At 43.6% G+C, this 17577-nt stretch overlaps 1 protein-coding gene and 1 long non-coding RNA gene across 8 annotated transcripts; one reads left to right on the top strand and one right to left on the bottom strand.

Annotated features, from left to right (window-relative positions):
* Positions 1-1771: 1771 nt before the first annotated feature.
* LOC124040392 (ADP-ribosylation factor-like protein 3) lies at positions 1772-8736 on the bottom strand. The gene is made up of 6 exons (XM_046357543.1): positions 8621-8736; positions 7976-8119; positions 7764-7880; positions 4487-4537; positions 4201-4386; positions 1772-4114 (listed from the first exon to the last, which is right to left on the bottom strand). Exons 1-6 carry the CDS (start codon positions 8621-8623, stop codon positions 4067-4069), a joined length of 549 nt encoding a protein of 182 aa, XP_046213499.1. The 5' UTR covers positions 8624-8736; the 3' UTR covers positions 1772-4066.
* Positions 8737-9035: 299 nt separating this feature from the next.
* Positions 9036-16863, top strand: LOC124040391. Of its 7 annotated transcripts, none has more exons than XR_006839710.1 (9): positions 9036-9153; positions 11280-11581; positions 12191-12354; positions 12578-12645; positions 12746-12821; positions 12988-13048; positions 13144-13440; positions 13638-13687; positions 13929-16863. It is a non-coding gene; the product is annotated as an uncharacterized LOC124040391 (long non-coding RNA). The 7 variants fall into 7 exon arrangements; XR_006839713.1 differs by having other exon boundaries at positions 12988-13440; positions 13929-13976; positions 14583-16863; XR_006839711.1 differs by having other exon boundaries at positions 12988-13440; positions 13929-13976; positions 14144-16863.
* Positions 16864-17577: the final 714 nt, after the last annotated feature.

Genomic DNA, 17577 nt, shown 5'->3' with positions numbered 1-17577 from the left:
CAGGGTGTTGTTACGGCTTGCTAACACTGAGCTCAGTTTTACCAAGCCCCACTTAATGCCCTGGACCAGAGCTAGTTGATGCTGATGTGTTTGGATGGCGAGGTGATTTGTAGATCAGATGATCTGCATCCCGGCGCGGAGCTTAGGCTGTCCCCGGCCAACAAGCAGTATCACACGAGTCTGATATGTGCTGACGTAGAGGCAGTCAACAAAAGGACTGATTTTCTAACATTTATTTAATTAAGGCATGGTTTCACAAGTTCTCCTCTTCAGGGTGGCCTCTGGCCCGGGAATATATTCACAACCATGCCATTTAAAACATACCAAAAACACAAAGGAAGCAAAAGCCCAGGAGACCAGTGGGAAAGACAATGGACACATCTTCACTCACAAGACTCCATTACCCCCAAGACTAAACAATGAGTGTATGGTTTGATTTATCTTAACACACTTTAAAGTGATGCACATTCTTATGTATTCACCTTCTGTGCAACGCCCACCTCTTTACTATCTGTTGGTGGGATACGAAATCTGTTTCTTGTCTCATCTGTCATCATAGTAACTCAGCCATGGTGAGTTGAAGAGAAAGGGGCCAGTGTGAAGCGTGGTGATTGGTTTCTCTCAAACACACACAGCTGTCAAACAGCTGTCTGATTCACAAGGAGAAAAAGGCAGCAATCCTGTCGCCTCACAAAGATAGGCATCACACTCCCCCGTCTGGCTCCTCACGTTGCCCACACACACACACACACACACACACACACACACACACACACACACACACACACACACACACACACACACACACACACACACACACACACACACACACACACACACACGACTTCTATGCACAGATAAAACAACCACAGAACTTTGTGTTCTCTCATTCAGAGCTTTCAAACAGACTTGTGTAGAAGATAACAGGCTTTAGATTTCTCCCTGCCTCTGTGCCCAAATGGCACTCTTTTCCCTTTGTCGTGCACAACTTTTGACCAGAACCCATAGGGTTGGACATCGGGTGCTATTTGGGACGTAGCCTTTCTGTGCCCAGAGATTTAAAGACGTGTTGATTAACGTCTCTAAGCAAACAATAAAGATCTCATTTATCAGACACTTTGATGGAAAGTCACATTCAGTTAGCAGCGTATGAAATCACACAGTGCCTGTGGCCCATGTGGGAATCGACAAGTGGCGAGAGAAAGAAGAGTTTCACAATGAGTCTTTGTAAGAGGAGAGACATTTTATAGTCCCACAGCCACAGGCCCTCAGAATGCATTTCTCGCTCAGACACAGCTGGACGCCAGTGCTCTCTCCCCTGTAGCAGATGTGACACACCCACAACTATGTGCAGCAGGCCTGAACCAACCAAAAAACAGCTATGGTCTGACTTTAGTACTTAAACATAGGCCTGTAGGAGTCAAATGTGGTAGAGTGGTTAGGCTAACTGTAAAGCCTGCGAGCCACGACACACACACACTTACACAGAGAGAGCAGGCCCATTCATGGGCCCGACCAGCTGGGCCCTGTAAATGTCAAAATCAGCTGACCCCACCTGCCGTGTGTGTGTGGCACTAGTGTTTTGGAGAGGGCTCTGGTGTGGGGTCTCCAGGGACTGGCAATGACATGGGTCTGGGCAGGTGGCGGTGTTGTTTGGGGTAAAGTGGTGGAGTCCTCCACAGGACATCTCACAGAACTATGTGTGTTTCGGCTGGGGCCTCTTTATCCTTCCACTCTACAGCCAGGTCAGAAAACAATGCTCTCTTTTTTCCCCCTCACATTTTATTCACGTACCTTCAATCCTTGGACAGATCACATTCAAGAGGAAAAAGCCTTTTGTGAAAATGCCCTCTAAAACCAAAGACAATGCATCACACCGAGAAAAACTTTGTCATATACACCCTGTTAAAATCGATCAACACCTATGACATATGCAGATATGATAGATTACATAGTACAGGTCTAATACACACTCTACTATATGCACATAACATATGAATAGGGGTTATATGGTTATATACAATTATAAACGGGGTGGTTTGAGCCCTAAATGCTGATTGGCTGACAGCCATGGTATATCAGACCTTATACCACGGGTATAACAGAACATGTATTTTTACTGTTCTAATTACGTTGGTAACCAGTTTATAATAGCAATAATGCACATCTGGGTTTGTGATATATGGCCAATATACCACGGCTACGGGCTGTGTCCAGGCACTCTGCGATGCGTTGTGTTTAAGGACAGCCCTAAGCAGTGGTATATTGTCCATATACCACACCCCCTCGTGCTTTATTGCTTAATTGATCATCAAAAAATTGGTATTTTTTCCATTTGATTGAATAAGCTGTCCGAAATGGCACACTATTCGCTATGTAGTGCTCTACTCAAATGTGCTGTGGCCGAAACTAGTTCATTGTTTAGGTAACAGGGTGCCATTTCAGATTAGCCCAGATTATTTGTCTTGTTATATATCTTATTTATTTGTATTGTTTTTAACATATTAACACGCGTAACCTTTACACGGGGGAGTAAAGCACAGTATTCAATGTTTCCCTGTCGTTCTAGTAACCACACACTGTTTCTGTTGTTTGCGAGCATCTCACAGTACACTATTACCCTCTACTTTACCATAAATAAAGAATTACAAAAATATACCTCACTTCAAACACAACTGCAGCAAGAAAGGAGCTTGTCATGGAATTAAAAACAACAACTGAATGAAGGAGAATATGAGGGAGAGAGTGATGAGAAAGGATGAGAGGGGGAGAAAGGTAGTCTGGATAACAGTCTCTTTGGCTATCAATCCAGCCCTGTCATGCTTTGGAATATGACACAGAGTACAAGGAGTGGAATGTAAGCTCACGAGACTGGCACCCAAGCTAGGAGAGAGAGAGAGCTGGGTTTCCAGGGCAACCTGTAAAGAGTGAGTGAATAGGCTAATATTGTGGTGAAGGACAGTATCAAGATCTGGAATGTCTTAGGGTGGAGTGTCTTGAAGGGGTGGAGGTGGGATGGTTAGGCTGGGGTGGAATGTCTTGACAGGGTTTGAGGTGGGATGGTTAGGCTGGGGTTGAATGTCTTGAAGGGGTGGATGTGGGATGGTTAGGCTGGGGTGGAGTGTCTTGACAGGGTTTGAGGTGGGATGGTTAGGCTGGGGTGGAATGTCTTGAAGGAGTGGAGGTGGGATGGTTAGGCTTGGGTGGAATGTCTTGAAGGAGTGGAGGTGGGATGGTTAGGCTGGGGTGGAATGTCTTAGGGTGGAGTGTCTTGAAGGAGTGGAGGTGGGATGGTTAGGCTGGGGTGGAGTGTCTTGAAGGAGTGGAGGTGGGAAGGTTAGGCTGAGGTGGAATGTCTTGAAGGAGTGGAGGTGGGAAGGTTAGGCTGAGGTGGAGTGTCTTGAAGGAGTGGAGGTGGGATGGTTAGGCTGAGGTGGAATGTCTTGACAGGATGGAGGTGGGATGGTTAGGCTGAGGTGGAGTGTCTTGAAGAAGTGGAGGTGGGATGGTTAGGCTGAGGTGGAATGTCTTGACAGGGTGGAGGTGGGATGGTTAGGCTGAGGTGGAGTGTCTTGACAGGGTTTGAGGTGGGATGGTTAGGCTGGGGTGGAATGTCTTAGGGTGGAGTGTCTTGAAGGAGTGGAGGTGGGATGTTTAGGCTGAGGTGGAGTGTCTTGAAGGAGTGGAGGTGGGATGTTTAGGCTGAGGTGGAGTGTCTTGAAGGAGTGGAGGTGGGATGGTTTGGCTGAGGTGGAGTGTCTTGACAGGGTTTGAGGTGGGATGGTTAGGCTGAGGTGGAGTGTCTTGACAGGGTGGAGGTGGGATGGTTAGGACAGGGAGGGGCGTCTCTGGTCTCCTGAGATGAGTTCCCTTTGTACCCCCACTCCATTTTGAAGAACAACATGGAAGTTGTAGTTCTAGCGAGAGTTGTAGTTTAGTAAACAATGTGTAGAGACCAGCCAGGCGGTTAAAAACTCTCTTCAAGTCCATGTTGATGTAGTGTGTACATTCACAGGTACACCCTGTCCTCCCAAAGGCTCAGGGTGTGTGAAAACGGACATCTGTGCTACTTCTTCTTAGCATTGACACTCTTGCAGAGCCAGTTCATTCCGTCCTGAAAACAGATGGGAGGAAAATTACATTCCAAACAACTTCCTGAATTGAAAACACAAATTGCCCCTAAACTCTGTTGCATCTCACCTGTACCCCCTCCCCGGTGAGGGCAGAGCAGGACTGGATCTGCCAGACGCGGTCCCGGATGGTGTGCAGGTTAAGTCCTTCAGCGATCTCAGAGGCTGGGGCTGCCGTCAGCAGGTCCTGCTTGTTGGCAAATATCAGCACTGGAACCCCACTCAGCTTCTCCTCATCCAACAGCTCAGCCAGCTCCTAGAACACACACATCAGCATGGGATCCCAACATAAACCTGTGTGTATGTAGAATATGCACATTACACAGCACACAAACATCACTTGAGGTAAGACTCACCTGCCCAGTCTCCTCAAATCTTTTTCTGTCTGCACTGTCGATGACGTAAATCTGAAACGCAATAATGTTTCCATTCAAAAGTATTAGTAGCACACTTCTGGTGGTGTGTGTGTGTGCGTGTATACAGTACCAGTCAAAAGTTTGGACACACCAACTCATTCAAGGGTTTTTCTTTATTTGCACTATTTTCCATAATATATAATAATAGTGAAGACATCAAAACTACGAAATAACACATGTGGAATCATGTAATAACCAAAAAAGTGTTAAACAAATAAAAATATATTTTAGATTATTCAAAGTAGCCACCCTTTGCCTTGATGACAGCTTTGCACACTTGGCATTCTCTCAACCAGCTTTATGAGGTAGTCACATGGAATGCATTTCAATAAAAGGTGTGCCTTATTAAAAGTTAATTTGTGGAAATCGCTTTCCTTCTTAATGCATTTGAGCCAATCAGTTGTTTTGAGACAAGGTAGGGGTGGTATACAGAAGATAGCCCTATTTGGTAAAAGACCACGTCCAAATTAGGTTAAGAACAGCTCAAATAAGCAAAGAAAACAACAGATATGAATGTCAGTCAATCCGGAAAATTGCAAGAACTTTGAAAGTTTCTTCAAGCGCAGTCGCAAAAATCATCAAGCGCTATGATGAAACTGGCTCTCATGAAGACCGCCACAGAAAAGGAAGATCCACAGTTACCTCTGCTGCAGAGGACGCGTTCATTAGAGTTACCAGCCTCAGAAATTGCAGCCCAGATAAATGCTTCACAGATTTCAAATAACAGACATCTCAACAGCAACTGTTCAGAGGAGACTGCGTGAATCAGGCCTTCATGGTCGAATTGCTGCAAAGAAACCACTAACAGCCACCAATAAGAAGGAGACTTTCTTGGGCCAAGATACACGAGCAATGGACATTAGATGGGTGGAAATATGTCCTTTGGTCTGATGAGTCCAAATTTGAGATTGTTGGTTCCAACTGCTGTCTTTGTGAGACGCAGAGTAGGTGAATGGATGATCTCTGCATGTGTGGTTCCCACCGTGAAGCATGGAGGGGGATGTTTGATGGTGTTTTGCTGGTAACACTATCAGTGATCTATTTAGAATTCAAGGCAGACTGAACCGGCATGACTACTACAGCATTCTGTAGTGATATGCCATGTGTTATTTCATAGTTTTGATGTCTTCACTATTATTCTACAATGTAGAAAATAGTACAAATAAAGGAAAACCCTTGAATGAGTAGATGTGACTGGTAATATATATATATATATATATATATATATATATATATATATATATATATATATATATATATATATATATATATATACACACATATACATACACACACATACAGTTGAAGTTTACATACACCTTAGTCAAATACATTTAAACTCCGTTTTTAACCATGCCTGCCATTTAATCCTTGTAAAAATTCCCTGTCTTGGGTCAGTTAGGATCACCACTTTAGTTTAAGAATGTGAAATGTCAGAATAATAGTAGAGAGAATGATTTATTTTGGCTTTTATTTCTTTCATCACATTCCCAGTGGGTCAGAAGTTTACATACACTCAATTAGTATTTAGTAGCATTGTCTTTAAATTGTTTACCTTGGGTCAAACGTTTTGGGTAGCCTTCCACAAGCTTCCCACAATAAGTTGGGTGAATTTTGGCCCATTCCTCCTGACAGAGCTGGTGTAACGGAGTCAGGTTTGTAGGCCTCCTTGCTCACACATGCTTTTTCAGTTCTGCCCACAAATTCTCTATGGGATTGAAGTCAGGGCTTTGTGATGGCCACTCCAATACCTTGACTTTGTTGTCCTTAAGCCATTTTGACATTTTGTCCATTTGGAAGACCCATTTGTGACCAAGTTTTAACTTCCTGACTGATGTCTTGAGATGTTGCTTCAATATATGCACATAATTTTCGTTCTCATGGTGCCATCTATTTTGTGAAGTGCATCAGTCCCTCCTGCAGCAAAGCACCACCACAACATGATGCTGCCACCCCCATGCTTCACGGTTGAGATGGTGTTCTTCGTCTTGCAAGCATCCCCCTTTTCCCTCCAAACATAACGATGGTCATTATGGCCAAAGAGTTCTATTTTTGTTTGACCAGAGGACATTTCTCCAAAAGATACGATCTTTGTCCCCGTGTGCAGTTGCAAACCGTAGTATGTTTTTTATGGCGCTTTTGGAGCAGTGGCTTCTTCCTTGCCGAGCCGCCTAGTGGCCTATCCACTAGGCGGCAGGGTAGCCTAGTGGTTAGAGTGTTGGACTAGTAACCGAAAGGTTGCAAGTTCGAATCCCCGAGCTGACAAGGTACAATCTGTCGTTCTGCCCCTGAACAGGCAGTTAACCCACTGTTCCTAGGCCGTCATTGAAAACAAGAATTTGTTCTTAACTGACTTGCCTAGTAAAATAAAGGTAAAATATAGGCCTCGTTTTACTGTGGATATAGATACTTTCGTCACGGTTCCTTTGCTGTTGTTCTGGGATTAATTTGCACTTTTCGCACCAAAGTACGCTAATCTCTAGGAGACTGAATGCGTCTCCTTCCTGAGCGGTATGACAGCTGCGTGGTCCCATGGTGTTTATACTTGCGGACTGTACAGATGAACGTGGTACCTTCAGGCGTTTGGAAATTTCTCCCAAGGATGAACCAGACTTTCCGAGGTCTCGGCTGATTTCTTTTGATTTTTCTATGATTTCAAGCAAAAGGGCATTGAATTTGAAGGTAGGCTTTGAAATACATCCACAGGTACACCTCCAATTGACTCAAATGATGTCAATTAGCATATTAGAAGCTTCTAAAGCCATGACATCATTTTCTGGAATTTTCCGAGCTCTTCAAAAGGCACAGTCAACATAGTATGTAAACTTGTGATACAGTGAATGATAAAATAAATAATCTGTCTAAACAATTGTTGGAAAAAATGTCTTGTGTCATGCACAAAGTAGATGTCCTAACCGACCCGCCAAAACAATAGTTTGTTAACAAGAAATTTGTGGAGTGGTTGAAAAACAAGTTTTAATGACTCCAACCTAAGTGTATGTAAACTTCTGACTTCAACTGTGTGTGTGTGTGTGTGTGTGTGTGTGTGTGTGTGTGTGTGTGTGTGTGTGTGTGTGTGTGTGTGTGTGTGTGTGTGTGTGTGTGTGTGTGTGTGTGTGTGTGTGTGTGTGTGTGTGTGTGTGTGTGTGTGTGTGTGTATATATATATATATATAAATAGGTACCCCCATGAAGGAAGCTATGGTTAAGCCACTCACCAGTACATCAGTGTTCTCAAAGTAGTTTCTCCAGTAGGGTCTGATCTTCCTCTGTCCCCCAATGTCCCACACGTTCAACTTAAAACCCTGAGACTGAACACTCTTTATGTTGAAGCCCTGGAGAGAGAGAGTGTTTTAAGTGATAGTCTAGCACAAATAACACCCCCCAAACCCCTAGTGATGTGCGTATGTGTTCCCCAGTAGTACTGTACCTGTGTGGGGGTGATGTGACTGATGTCCTCGGAAGCCAGTTGTTTCAGCAGAGTGGTCTTTCCCCCGTTGTCCAAACCCAGCAACAAGATCCGAACCTCCTGATCTGGTGTGCTCTTTAGCTTCCGAAGGATTGACAGCAAACCCTGTAAAATATCAAAACCCGATCCGTTATCCCAACTCGTGACATGAGCAATGAGCTAACTACAGTAACTAGCGATCTGGCTACTCGCATCCCTCCACAACAGGCTGATCAATTGCCTGCGACTCGAGCCTCAAGGATGCGCAGAGAGGAACACGGAAAATAGAAGATAATTCTCTAACTAATTATTCTCTAAGTAATTATTCTCTCTCTAGAAATTCACGGTGGTAACAAATAGGGAAAGCCGACTGAGCAAACTAATTATGTCGCTAGCAACAGTTTCAAAGGGTTTAGCTATGCTAGGCTGCTAATCTCATGATAAACCAACAGAGCAACAAGACCGCTGCAGTCAGCTTTTCCCCCTAAAATCTTTATTTTTCACCACTTTATGAATGTCTTAGAAGGTACAGTGGCAACATTTTAGAACAATCGTATTGTTAATTGTGCCTTTATTTGATTCGATCTACATTATAATAGCTATTTATCGCAAAAAAAATGAACTCACCATCTTGTTGCTTTATCTCCCCAAGACGCCACCGATGTTACTAGGGCCCCTAGAAGGGGACGATGACGTGGGACACAAGTTCACGCGAGAACACAACAGTTGTGGGCGTAAACTAGGGCACGCCACTTAGCATTATAATTAGCCACTTTAGCTATTAGCTCTGTCAACTAACAATTCCCCACGTAAATTGGTCCCACGATTGAAATACATTGTGTACTAACGGAGGCATAAATAACAACACCGCACATGTATGATAATGGGTCCTTATTTGCAATATATTTTGTGTTTGATTTAGAAAGAGAAAATTCAAGATCTGCTGCGTGCATATTTTAAAGGATGAGATGACATAAAGTTCATATAATAATTGATTTATTCCTTACATTATTTCTCTAGAGAGAGTGAACTGCCCCGGTCTGCGGAGGAGGCGGTGCCAGTGCCCCCCCCCCCGTCCCGACTACGCAAACAACAACAATCCCTAGTTGAAACATTTAGCAATAGCAGGTTGTAACATTTTTGCAGTTCAGCTCTGAAAGGTAACGTATGTGTTCAGTTGGTTTGTTTGCATTTATTGATACAGTACGATTGTTTCGCTCTATGTTTTGCACCGTTTCATATTTCTGGGCGTGCTTGTTGGACACAGCTGCTATTGTCCATGCTTCGCAAAATGCGGCTAACTTGACAGGCAAATTGTATCGGGCTGTTGAATGACAGTTTTACGGTGATTCCAAGAATGTCCCCACAATATGTGATGGTCCAATTCATATGTGAGTGCATCTGTTCTAGACATGAAATCGCAGATGCACTTGGCAAAGGATCGATGTCAACAATTATTCTCTACGGTCTTGTAAGATTGCATCGCATGTAAATTAGATAGGTACTTGTTTCCTGCTGCATTTTAAGTTAATTGCTTTTTTATGGTAGTTTCTCTACCTCTCATGGTTGAACTGTTAGGATCCATTAGTAATCAGTACCTTAATTTCCTAGTCTGCTTCCCCTCATGTGCTACAGTTCTGCAGAACAGGTTTCACACCCTGTGTTTTTAGATCAGTGCAGATGAAGGAAGAGACAAGGAGAAGGGTTTTTGAGATGCAGAGGTAGATGATTGACATCCAGTCTAACTAGACTGTCCTGTGGAAAATCAATATCTGTGGTTGATCATAGCCTTCCCTCAGACAAGTCTCAACCTCATCACATCACATGCTTTAAGGCTTCTCTTCAACTCTCTCACCCCCTCTTATTCATTCGGATCTTCCTCCCTGCACCTTTCTCCCCCTCTGCCCTTACTCTCTAATTCTCTTCACACAATACCAAACGTTTACTAATTAATTAATTTGTTTATATATTTATATGTTTTTTCATATGTTGATGTACCAGATGCTAGATGCTATTCTGCTCAGTCAGTGTGAAGCTGCAGCAGAGAGAGTACATACCATGATCCTGCTGTTCAAACAAACAGCTCTGGTTCCAGCCTGCTTCTAGCTTTCCCTGGGCCTGTGTGCATCTCAAAAGTCTTGACTGGCCTCCTCTCCTCCTCCCCGCCTGATATCCTATCTCTGGCTGTTTGAAATATGCAGGAAATGCTCCTTTGAATAACTTTGGAAGGGTGGATGATTAATTAATTGATTATAAATTAAATCATTGGTCAGTTAACTTTGTTGCGTGAGCGATAGAAACACACTGCAGGTACCACAGGGAGGTCTGCCCCAGGGTTGGGTTCAAAGGTTATGGCTAACTGGTCAGAGCAGGTTTGATTGGTTGGAAAGTAGGTTACCCACTGAACTCTGGGATGGGAGATTGTTTTTACAAAGGAAAATGGGAATGATATGATGCTGTAATAACACAAGTTGTCTCAAGATTAGACCTACGCTTTAGTCAGCTGGCCCTCGCTACATATTCGTCGCCAGACCCACTGGCTCCAGGTCATCTATAAGTCTATGCTAGGTAAAGCTCCGCCTTATCTCAGCTCACTGGTCACGATAACAACACCCTCACGTAGCATGCGCTCCAGCAGGTATATCTCACTGGTCATCTCCAAAGCCAACACCTACTTTGGCTGCCTTTCCTTCCAGTTCTCTGCTGTTAATGACTGGAACGAATTGCAAAAATTGCTGAAGCGGGAGACTTACATTTCCCTCACTAACTTTAAACATCAGCTATCTGAGCAGCTAACCGATCTCTGCAGCTGTACATAGTCCATCTGTAAATAGCGCACCCAATCTACCTCCCTCATCACCATATTGTTTTTATTTACTTTGCTGCTCTTTTGCACACCAGTATCACTACTTACACACCATCATCTGCTCATTTATCACTCCAGTGTTAATCTCCTAAATTGTAATTACCTTGCTCCTATGGCCTATTTATTGCCTACCTCCTCATGCCTTTTGCACACACTGTATATAGACTTTCTTTTTTTTCTATTGTGTTATTGACTGTATGTTTGTTTACTCCATGTGTAACTCTGTTGTTGTTTGAGTCGCACTGCTTTGCTTTATCTTGGCCAGGTCGCTGTTGTAAATGAGAACTTGTTCTCAACTAGTTTACCTGGTTAAATAAAGGTGAAATATATTTTTATTTTAAATTAAGTCTATACTAAAGGGGGATATTCTAACAACTGAAAACAAGAAAAAGAATCAACATGTCTTTTTGTTCTGCCAAGGAAAAGCGGAGGGCCTGATTGGACCACGTTGATGTTGGTACAGGACCAGAGAGCTAAACGGGGACTGCAGACTCAACTCAGTTTGGGACAGCCGAGGTGGTTTGGAGACCTTGTTTCTGACTTTAGACCTAGGTGTTGAGACGGAGGGTTACGATGGCTGTTAGCAGGTTTGACATAGATGCGCCGCGGTGGGATCAGTCCAAGTTTATTGGCAGACTGAAGCACTTTGTCAACATCACAGACTGGAGGACAGTACTACTGCCACGACTGGACGAGTCTAAAGCACTGGTGGAGAGCTGCAGGTAATGCACACACACACACACACCACTGAAGTACACACACAGATACCTCGAGGTTAGAGTGGTGGGCCAATAACCGTAAGGTCGCTGGTTCAAATTCCTCGAGCAAGGCCCTATTTGCTCCAGGGACGCTGGTTAAATAGTGGACCCTGGCTCTGACCCCAACTCTCTGCATGTGTCTCGGAGTTGTGATATGCTAAAAACACATTTCAAATACACACTTGTACAAGTGTGTTATAGGAAAATATAATTAAGCATCCACCAAATTATATAATTATTATTATAAACTGGGTGGTTCGCGCACTAAATATCAGACCGTATACCACGGGTATGACAAAACATGTATTTTTACTGCTCTAATCACGTTGGTAACCAGTTTATAATAGCAATAAGGCACCTCGGGGGTTTGTGGTATATGGCCATATACTCCGCATTGCGTCGTGCTTAAGAACAGCACTTAGCCGTGGTATATTGGCCATATATCACAAACCCCCGAGGTGCCTTATTGTTTAATTATACCACTGTGAAGTAGTAATTTCTCTGCAGTGTTATATCTACAGTTGTTGTTCCTTATGATGAGAACCTGGGTTATGTGTGGTTCTCCTGTTCTAGAGCAGCTTCCCTTCCCCCACAGAGGAACAGCTGCATTACGCCAAGAAGCTCTATGACTCCGCCTTTCACCCAGACACCGGCGATTGCATGAACCTGATTGGTCGAATGTCCTTCCAAGTGCCCGGAGGGATGGCCAGAACAGGCGGTATGCTACAGTTCTACAGGTACACACACACACACACACACACACACACACACACACACACACACACACACACACACACACACACACACACACACACACACACACACACATATTTCTGACAATATTATCGATCGATAGATGAACCAAAGATAGGTGTGTTTGGTGCAATGACTTCCAGTCATGTATTTCAAACCTCTCTGTCTCTCTGTCTCTGTCTCTCTCTTTCTCTCTCTCTCGGACAGTCCCTGCTCTCGTTTAACGTTCTAGTCAACTACACCAACAGAAACACTGCTTCCCCCATCACCTCCAAGTAAGACCATGCAGACCACACACACACACACACATCTACGCTGAATGTAATGTAATGCACAAGGAGAATATCAAGAGCTATCTCTGCTCTCCCTCTTCAGTCAGATAGGAGTGGCCTATTTAACTGCAACTAGAACTGCACTAGCTATTGCTGTGGGACTCAACCTCTACACAAAGGTACAGTTTGATGCAAAGACACACACACCATTTGCGGCGGTGGCGTCAGCTAACTGTGTCAATATCCCAATGATGAGGCAACAGTGAGTTCATCTGTGCTCCTAGTGTATTAGCATCCCCATGAAGACAACAGTGAGTTGTTAACCATCTCCTTCTCTCCTCTCAGAGAGCTCCTGAATGGCATCGCTCTAACAGATGAGAATGGAAACAAACTGGGTCATTCCAAGGTAATGTCTGAATAATTAAATATTCTACTAAATATCGTATTTCTGACTGTTATACAAGAGCAGAAAAATTAACATTTTCCTCTTCCTCGCGACAGAAAGCAGCTGTGAAGGTGGTCATTTCCCAGGTTACCATGGCAGCACCGGGCATGAGTAGTGTCAGAGGTCGAAGAGGGAGGGCTGTAGAATTTGAGATCAGTCCTCACTCCATAGACAATGGAAAGTGGAGCGTGATCCTGTTACTCCCTACAATGACTCATTCCTCTCCTTCTTTTTCCACTTGCCACTCCTTTATCTACTTTCTCTCCTCCTGTGCTCCCTCTCTTCTTTCCCCCTCTCTTCTCCCAGTCATTCTCCCCATCATGCAGAGACTGGATGATAACAAGTTTATGCAGGTGGGCCTTTAATCAAAACACTAAATTCTGCTACTAGACATGCATAGGCTAACTAGCTACAATGTTATCGAATAAACATCCAGAGTTACAGTTCTGTTGACTAAATATCCAGTTACGTTGTTCTTGACTAAGTGTGCTTAGAGTGCAGATTGAGGTGCTGTTTGGTGAGCTAACCAGCCCTGTCTTTCTGTTAACAGAGGATCACCTTTGTCCACGGACCTTAACAAGTGATAATGGTGGGAGCGTTGTAAGTAGGACTGTTTAGGAGCTTTCACCATGAAGATTGTTGTTTGGTACTACATTTCTCAGGGTTTGCCAAATGGCACCCTATCCCATATATAGTGCACTACTTTTAACTAGAGCCCTATGGGGCCCTAGCCAAAAGTAGTGTGCCATGTAGTAGGGAATAGGTTACCATTTGGGACGCAAACGTACTTGTCTCTGTCTTACTGGGCACAGTCACCTAACACTGCATGTCTGTTTTGCAGCCTGGTCTTCATGGTGCCGGTAGCCTGGTCCCTGTTCTCTCAGCAATGGTAAGTAGCTTGTCGACTGGGCAGTGTTCAGTAGGGCCCCTCCACGATGTAGTAGCTGTTTTAGCATCTCATCTTCACGATCAGCTACGGCATGTTGTAGGTGTTGTGGAAATTCTTACACAGGGACACTCAAAGTCGATCTTAAATTAATCATTGTTTATTGACAGCGCGCTGAAGGGGTTCCAACAAACCTGATGAACCATAATGAACGTCTGGCAGAAGCTCTAACGGGGCAGTCCTCTTAGTTCTCTTACATACTGCAGGGCAAGTCATATTTACACGATTTAGCTTATTCAACATGAATTAATCATTAACGTTTGCTTCATTGACTGACCAATACCTCACGAGGCTTCTTCTCTCTAAGGTGAGACCTTGAAACTGAAATATCTTTCGTTCTCAAAACAAGATCTGGGCGTACTGCCAAATTGCAGATATTGATAAGTGAGGATTTGTTCAATAAGTCACTTGCGTGAACACAGAAATGAGTTATTAGAAAAGCACAAGTATAACATTTCCATCACATAGGATAGTGCTCAAGATCACACCTACAGTAACATATTAGACGTGGTGTGGATCTCACTCTGTCTTCCTCTCACTTTCTTTCAGCTCCATGGGCAGTGTACAAAATGTCTACTTCAACAAGGGCCTCTGAACACACACACACCTGCCTTCTTAATCATCAGCCAAACAGGGAGAGCATCTGTAGAAAAAAATGAGCCAATCAGCATCCTCAGCGATGTCCAATAGGAACGCTTGTAGGAGAAATAGCTTTCTCCTGGTTTGTCTTTGTTTATTTTCAACAAATCTTTGTGATTGAAGTGGAGATGTTCTCCAGAAGACAGAGATGTGCCACTGTACTCCAAACTGTGCCTTTATCCACACTGGAGTACAGTGGCACATCCCATCCCTGCATTGAGGTGCGTTTTTGACCCATATCTCATGACGGCTCCACGTGTCTTAATGTAACCATGACTCCATTCTGACACCAGAGCAGCTCGGTTTAAATAAGTGTAACGCTAGGGTCAGTCTCTTCTGGCAATTGGGTGGGTGTGTGTGTGTGTGTAATAAATGTGTATATATATATATATATATATTCTCTTTTTATGCTTCTGTCCATAATGTGGACAGAAGTGACGCTACTAACCATGTACAGTTTGTGCTGTCTGAATCTTCAATCACACTTTTCAACCTCCTTTAGAAAACTGTCTGGAAGGACAATGACCCTTTGGACATTGTGTGTGTGTGTGTGTGTGTCCCAAATATAATTTGCGTCTCAAATGCCACTCTATTTCCTACATAGTACACTTCTTTTGACCAGAGCCCTTTGGGTCCCATTCAGAAGCAGCCTGTGTTAGTTTAATCTGAGGTCAAGAGTCACTATAACCAACTGTGTGTGTGTACATGTCTCAGTGCAAATGAAGTGTAGTGTATTGCCCAAACAATGTGATGGCATATCAGGAATAGATGTTTACTAAAGCCATCATGCAGGTGTTTTATAATAGAATTATAGATGGTTCTGTGGTTTTGCCCTAAGATCTATGCATCAGTGTTCTGAGTCTATGGTTCCACAGTTTAGTGTTCTAGAATGCTTGTGTTCACATACTGAAGTGAAGCGAGCCTAGCCAATGTACGTTTGGCTGAGTGGTGAAGAAGTCATTGATTCCACCAGATTTCTATTGACAAGTATAATTCTCATTGACTAAACTGTCTTGGTGCATTTTGTTTCAGGATTCTAGTTCCACCCTCTCTGTACTGCAGTCAGTCAAGAACTGAAAGACTGGGATATACATGGGTATTATACACTGTGATTCTTCTCTAATGGAATTAGCCCCTGCCAAGTCCTCAACAACTGGATGTTCCAGTTTTCAGGGGAAATGGAAAGAGCTTGTGACGCGACTTCTGTTTTTGGATGTTAACAAGCCGACACTCAACTTAACTCCGTAACATTTACTGTATTGGTTGCAGTGGAGAAGAGAACCTCTCCCGTCATTTTTCTTCTCTCATCAAGATCAGTATTGTCTTGTTCAAGACAACTGGGAACTCGGAGACAAACGAGCTCCGACTGGGAAAAAATGATTTGAACGTCCGTCCTGCTCGGAGTTCCAAGTTGGAAACTCTTGCATCTTTCCACAGCTCCGAGCCGAAGATCACCGACGTCATGATTTGACCACGGTTATTTCCGAGTTCCCAGTTGTCTCTAAAGCACCACAAGTCAGGGATCACTGGCGCTTTCGAGACAACTGGGAACTGGGGGGGAAACCTGGTCAAATCATTTCAGTGATCTTCAGGTCGGGAAGTCGAAGCTGTAGAAAGATGCCGGAGTTTACGATCTTGAATTGCGAGTTGGATGACAGTTGGAGCTCATTTTCAGAAGTCCTAATTCCCAGGTGATTTTTGGACGCAGCCCTTGTTTAAGGCGTTTCTTTTACGCCTGCGATGTTAGGTTACATCCTTACTGATGTAGAAGTTGTGGTAATACAAACGTACCACCAGGGGACAATGTCTTCTTGACAGAGAGCAACAGAAACTGAAACGCCCGCTTCCCAGATGCAGCCCTATTCCCTATATTAAAAAGGAATTTAACTAGGCAAGTCAGTTAACACATTCTTATTTACAATGACAGCCTTCCCCGGGCCTAATGTGCACCGCCCTATTGGACACCCAATCACAGCCAGATGTGACACAGCCTGGATTCAAACCAGGGAGTGTAGTAATGCCCAACTCAACTCTGGACCTTGAACCCTGTGACCCTTCTTTTTAAAAATTGTTTCCCTCTAATTAGGTTTTGATTTAGACCTGGGACACCAGAGCCCTATATAGCCTGCTCAAGTTGTAGAACTGAAGTATATGCATTTGGTGGTTGTAATAAAGGTGTTCTGAACAAAAATAACTTTGAGGTAGTATTTGAACCAGGCTAGGACCTGAGGGGATACTACAAGGTAGGTTCAATGACTTAGCCAGATAACTTTGTTAAACAAGCGGAAATAAATGTATTTTCTGGTTCATAAACAAAGCTAAATGTAGGTGTTTATGGTAGAGTTAAACTTTAAATGGGCATGGTCTGCCTTATCTTTCAAATAAACCAAGTTATTTCAGCAGTGGAGGCTGCCTCACATTAACCAGGCAAGTAAGTGATGAACAAATGTACAATGACAGCCTAAGAACAGTGAGTTAAACGCCCTTGTTAAGAGGCAGAACAGATGTGTATCTTGTCAGCCCAGGGATTCGATCTAGCAACCTGTCGGTTACTGGCCCAATGCCACCCCATGTCTCAAACTCCTCTTAATGTCTGAAAAGGAGTAAATGGAAGGGCATCAACCACATGGAAACCTTATTCCACATTACCATGAGCCCATCCTCCCCAATTAAGGTGCCACCAACCTGTGTATTTCAGAATATTTATGCATGTTAGCAGGTTAAATCTTTGAATCTTCTTTGTAGTATACCCCTCTGGGCCAGTGAGACCAATGAGCAGCGCTAGCCTTTCCATGCATTGGCTAACATTTCCATATTTTGTCAGATAAAACACTGATCACTTTCAACATTTCCAGACTGTAGCTATTGAGTCAGTCAATTTCCTGCGCAGGAAAGGTCTTTAATA

Source organism: Oncorhynchus gorbuscha, linkage group LG07 (assembly GCF_021184085.1).
Source record: "Oncorhynchus gorbuscha isolate QuinsamMale2020 ecotype Even-year linkage group LG07, OgorEven_v1.0, whole genome shotgun sequence".
NCBI lineage: Eukaryota > Metazoa > Chordata > Actinopteri > Salmoniformes > Salmonidae > Oncorhynchus > Oncorhynchus gorbuscha.
The sequence above is the reverse complement of the archived record's forward strand: the minus strand, read 5'-3'. Positions and strand labels throughout refer to the sequence as shown.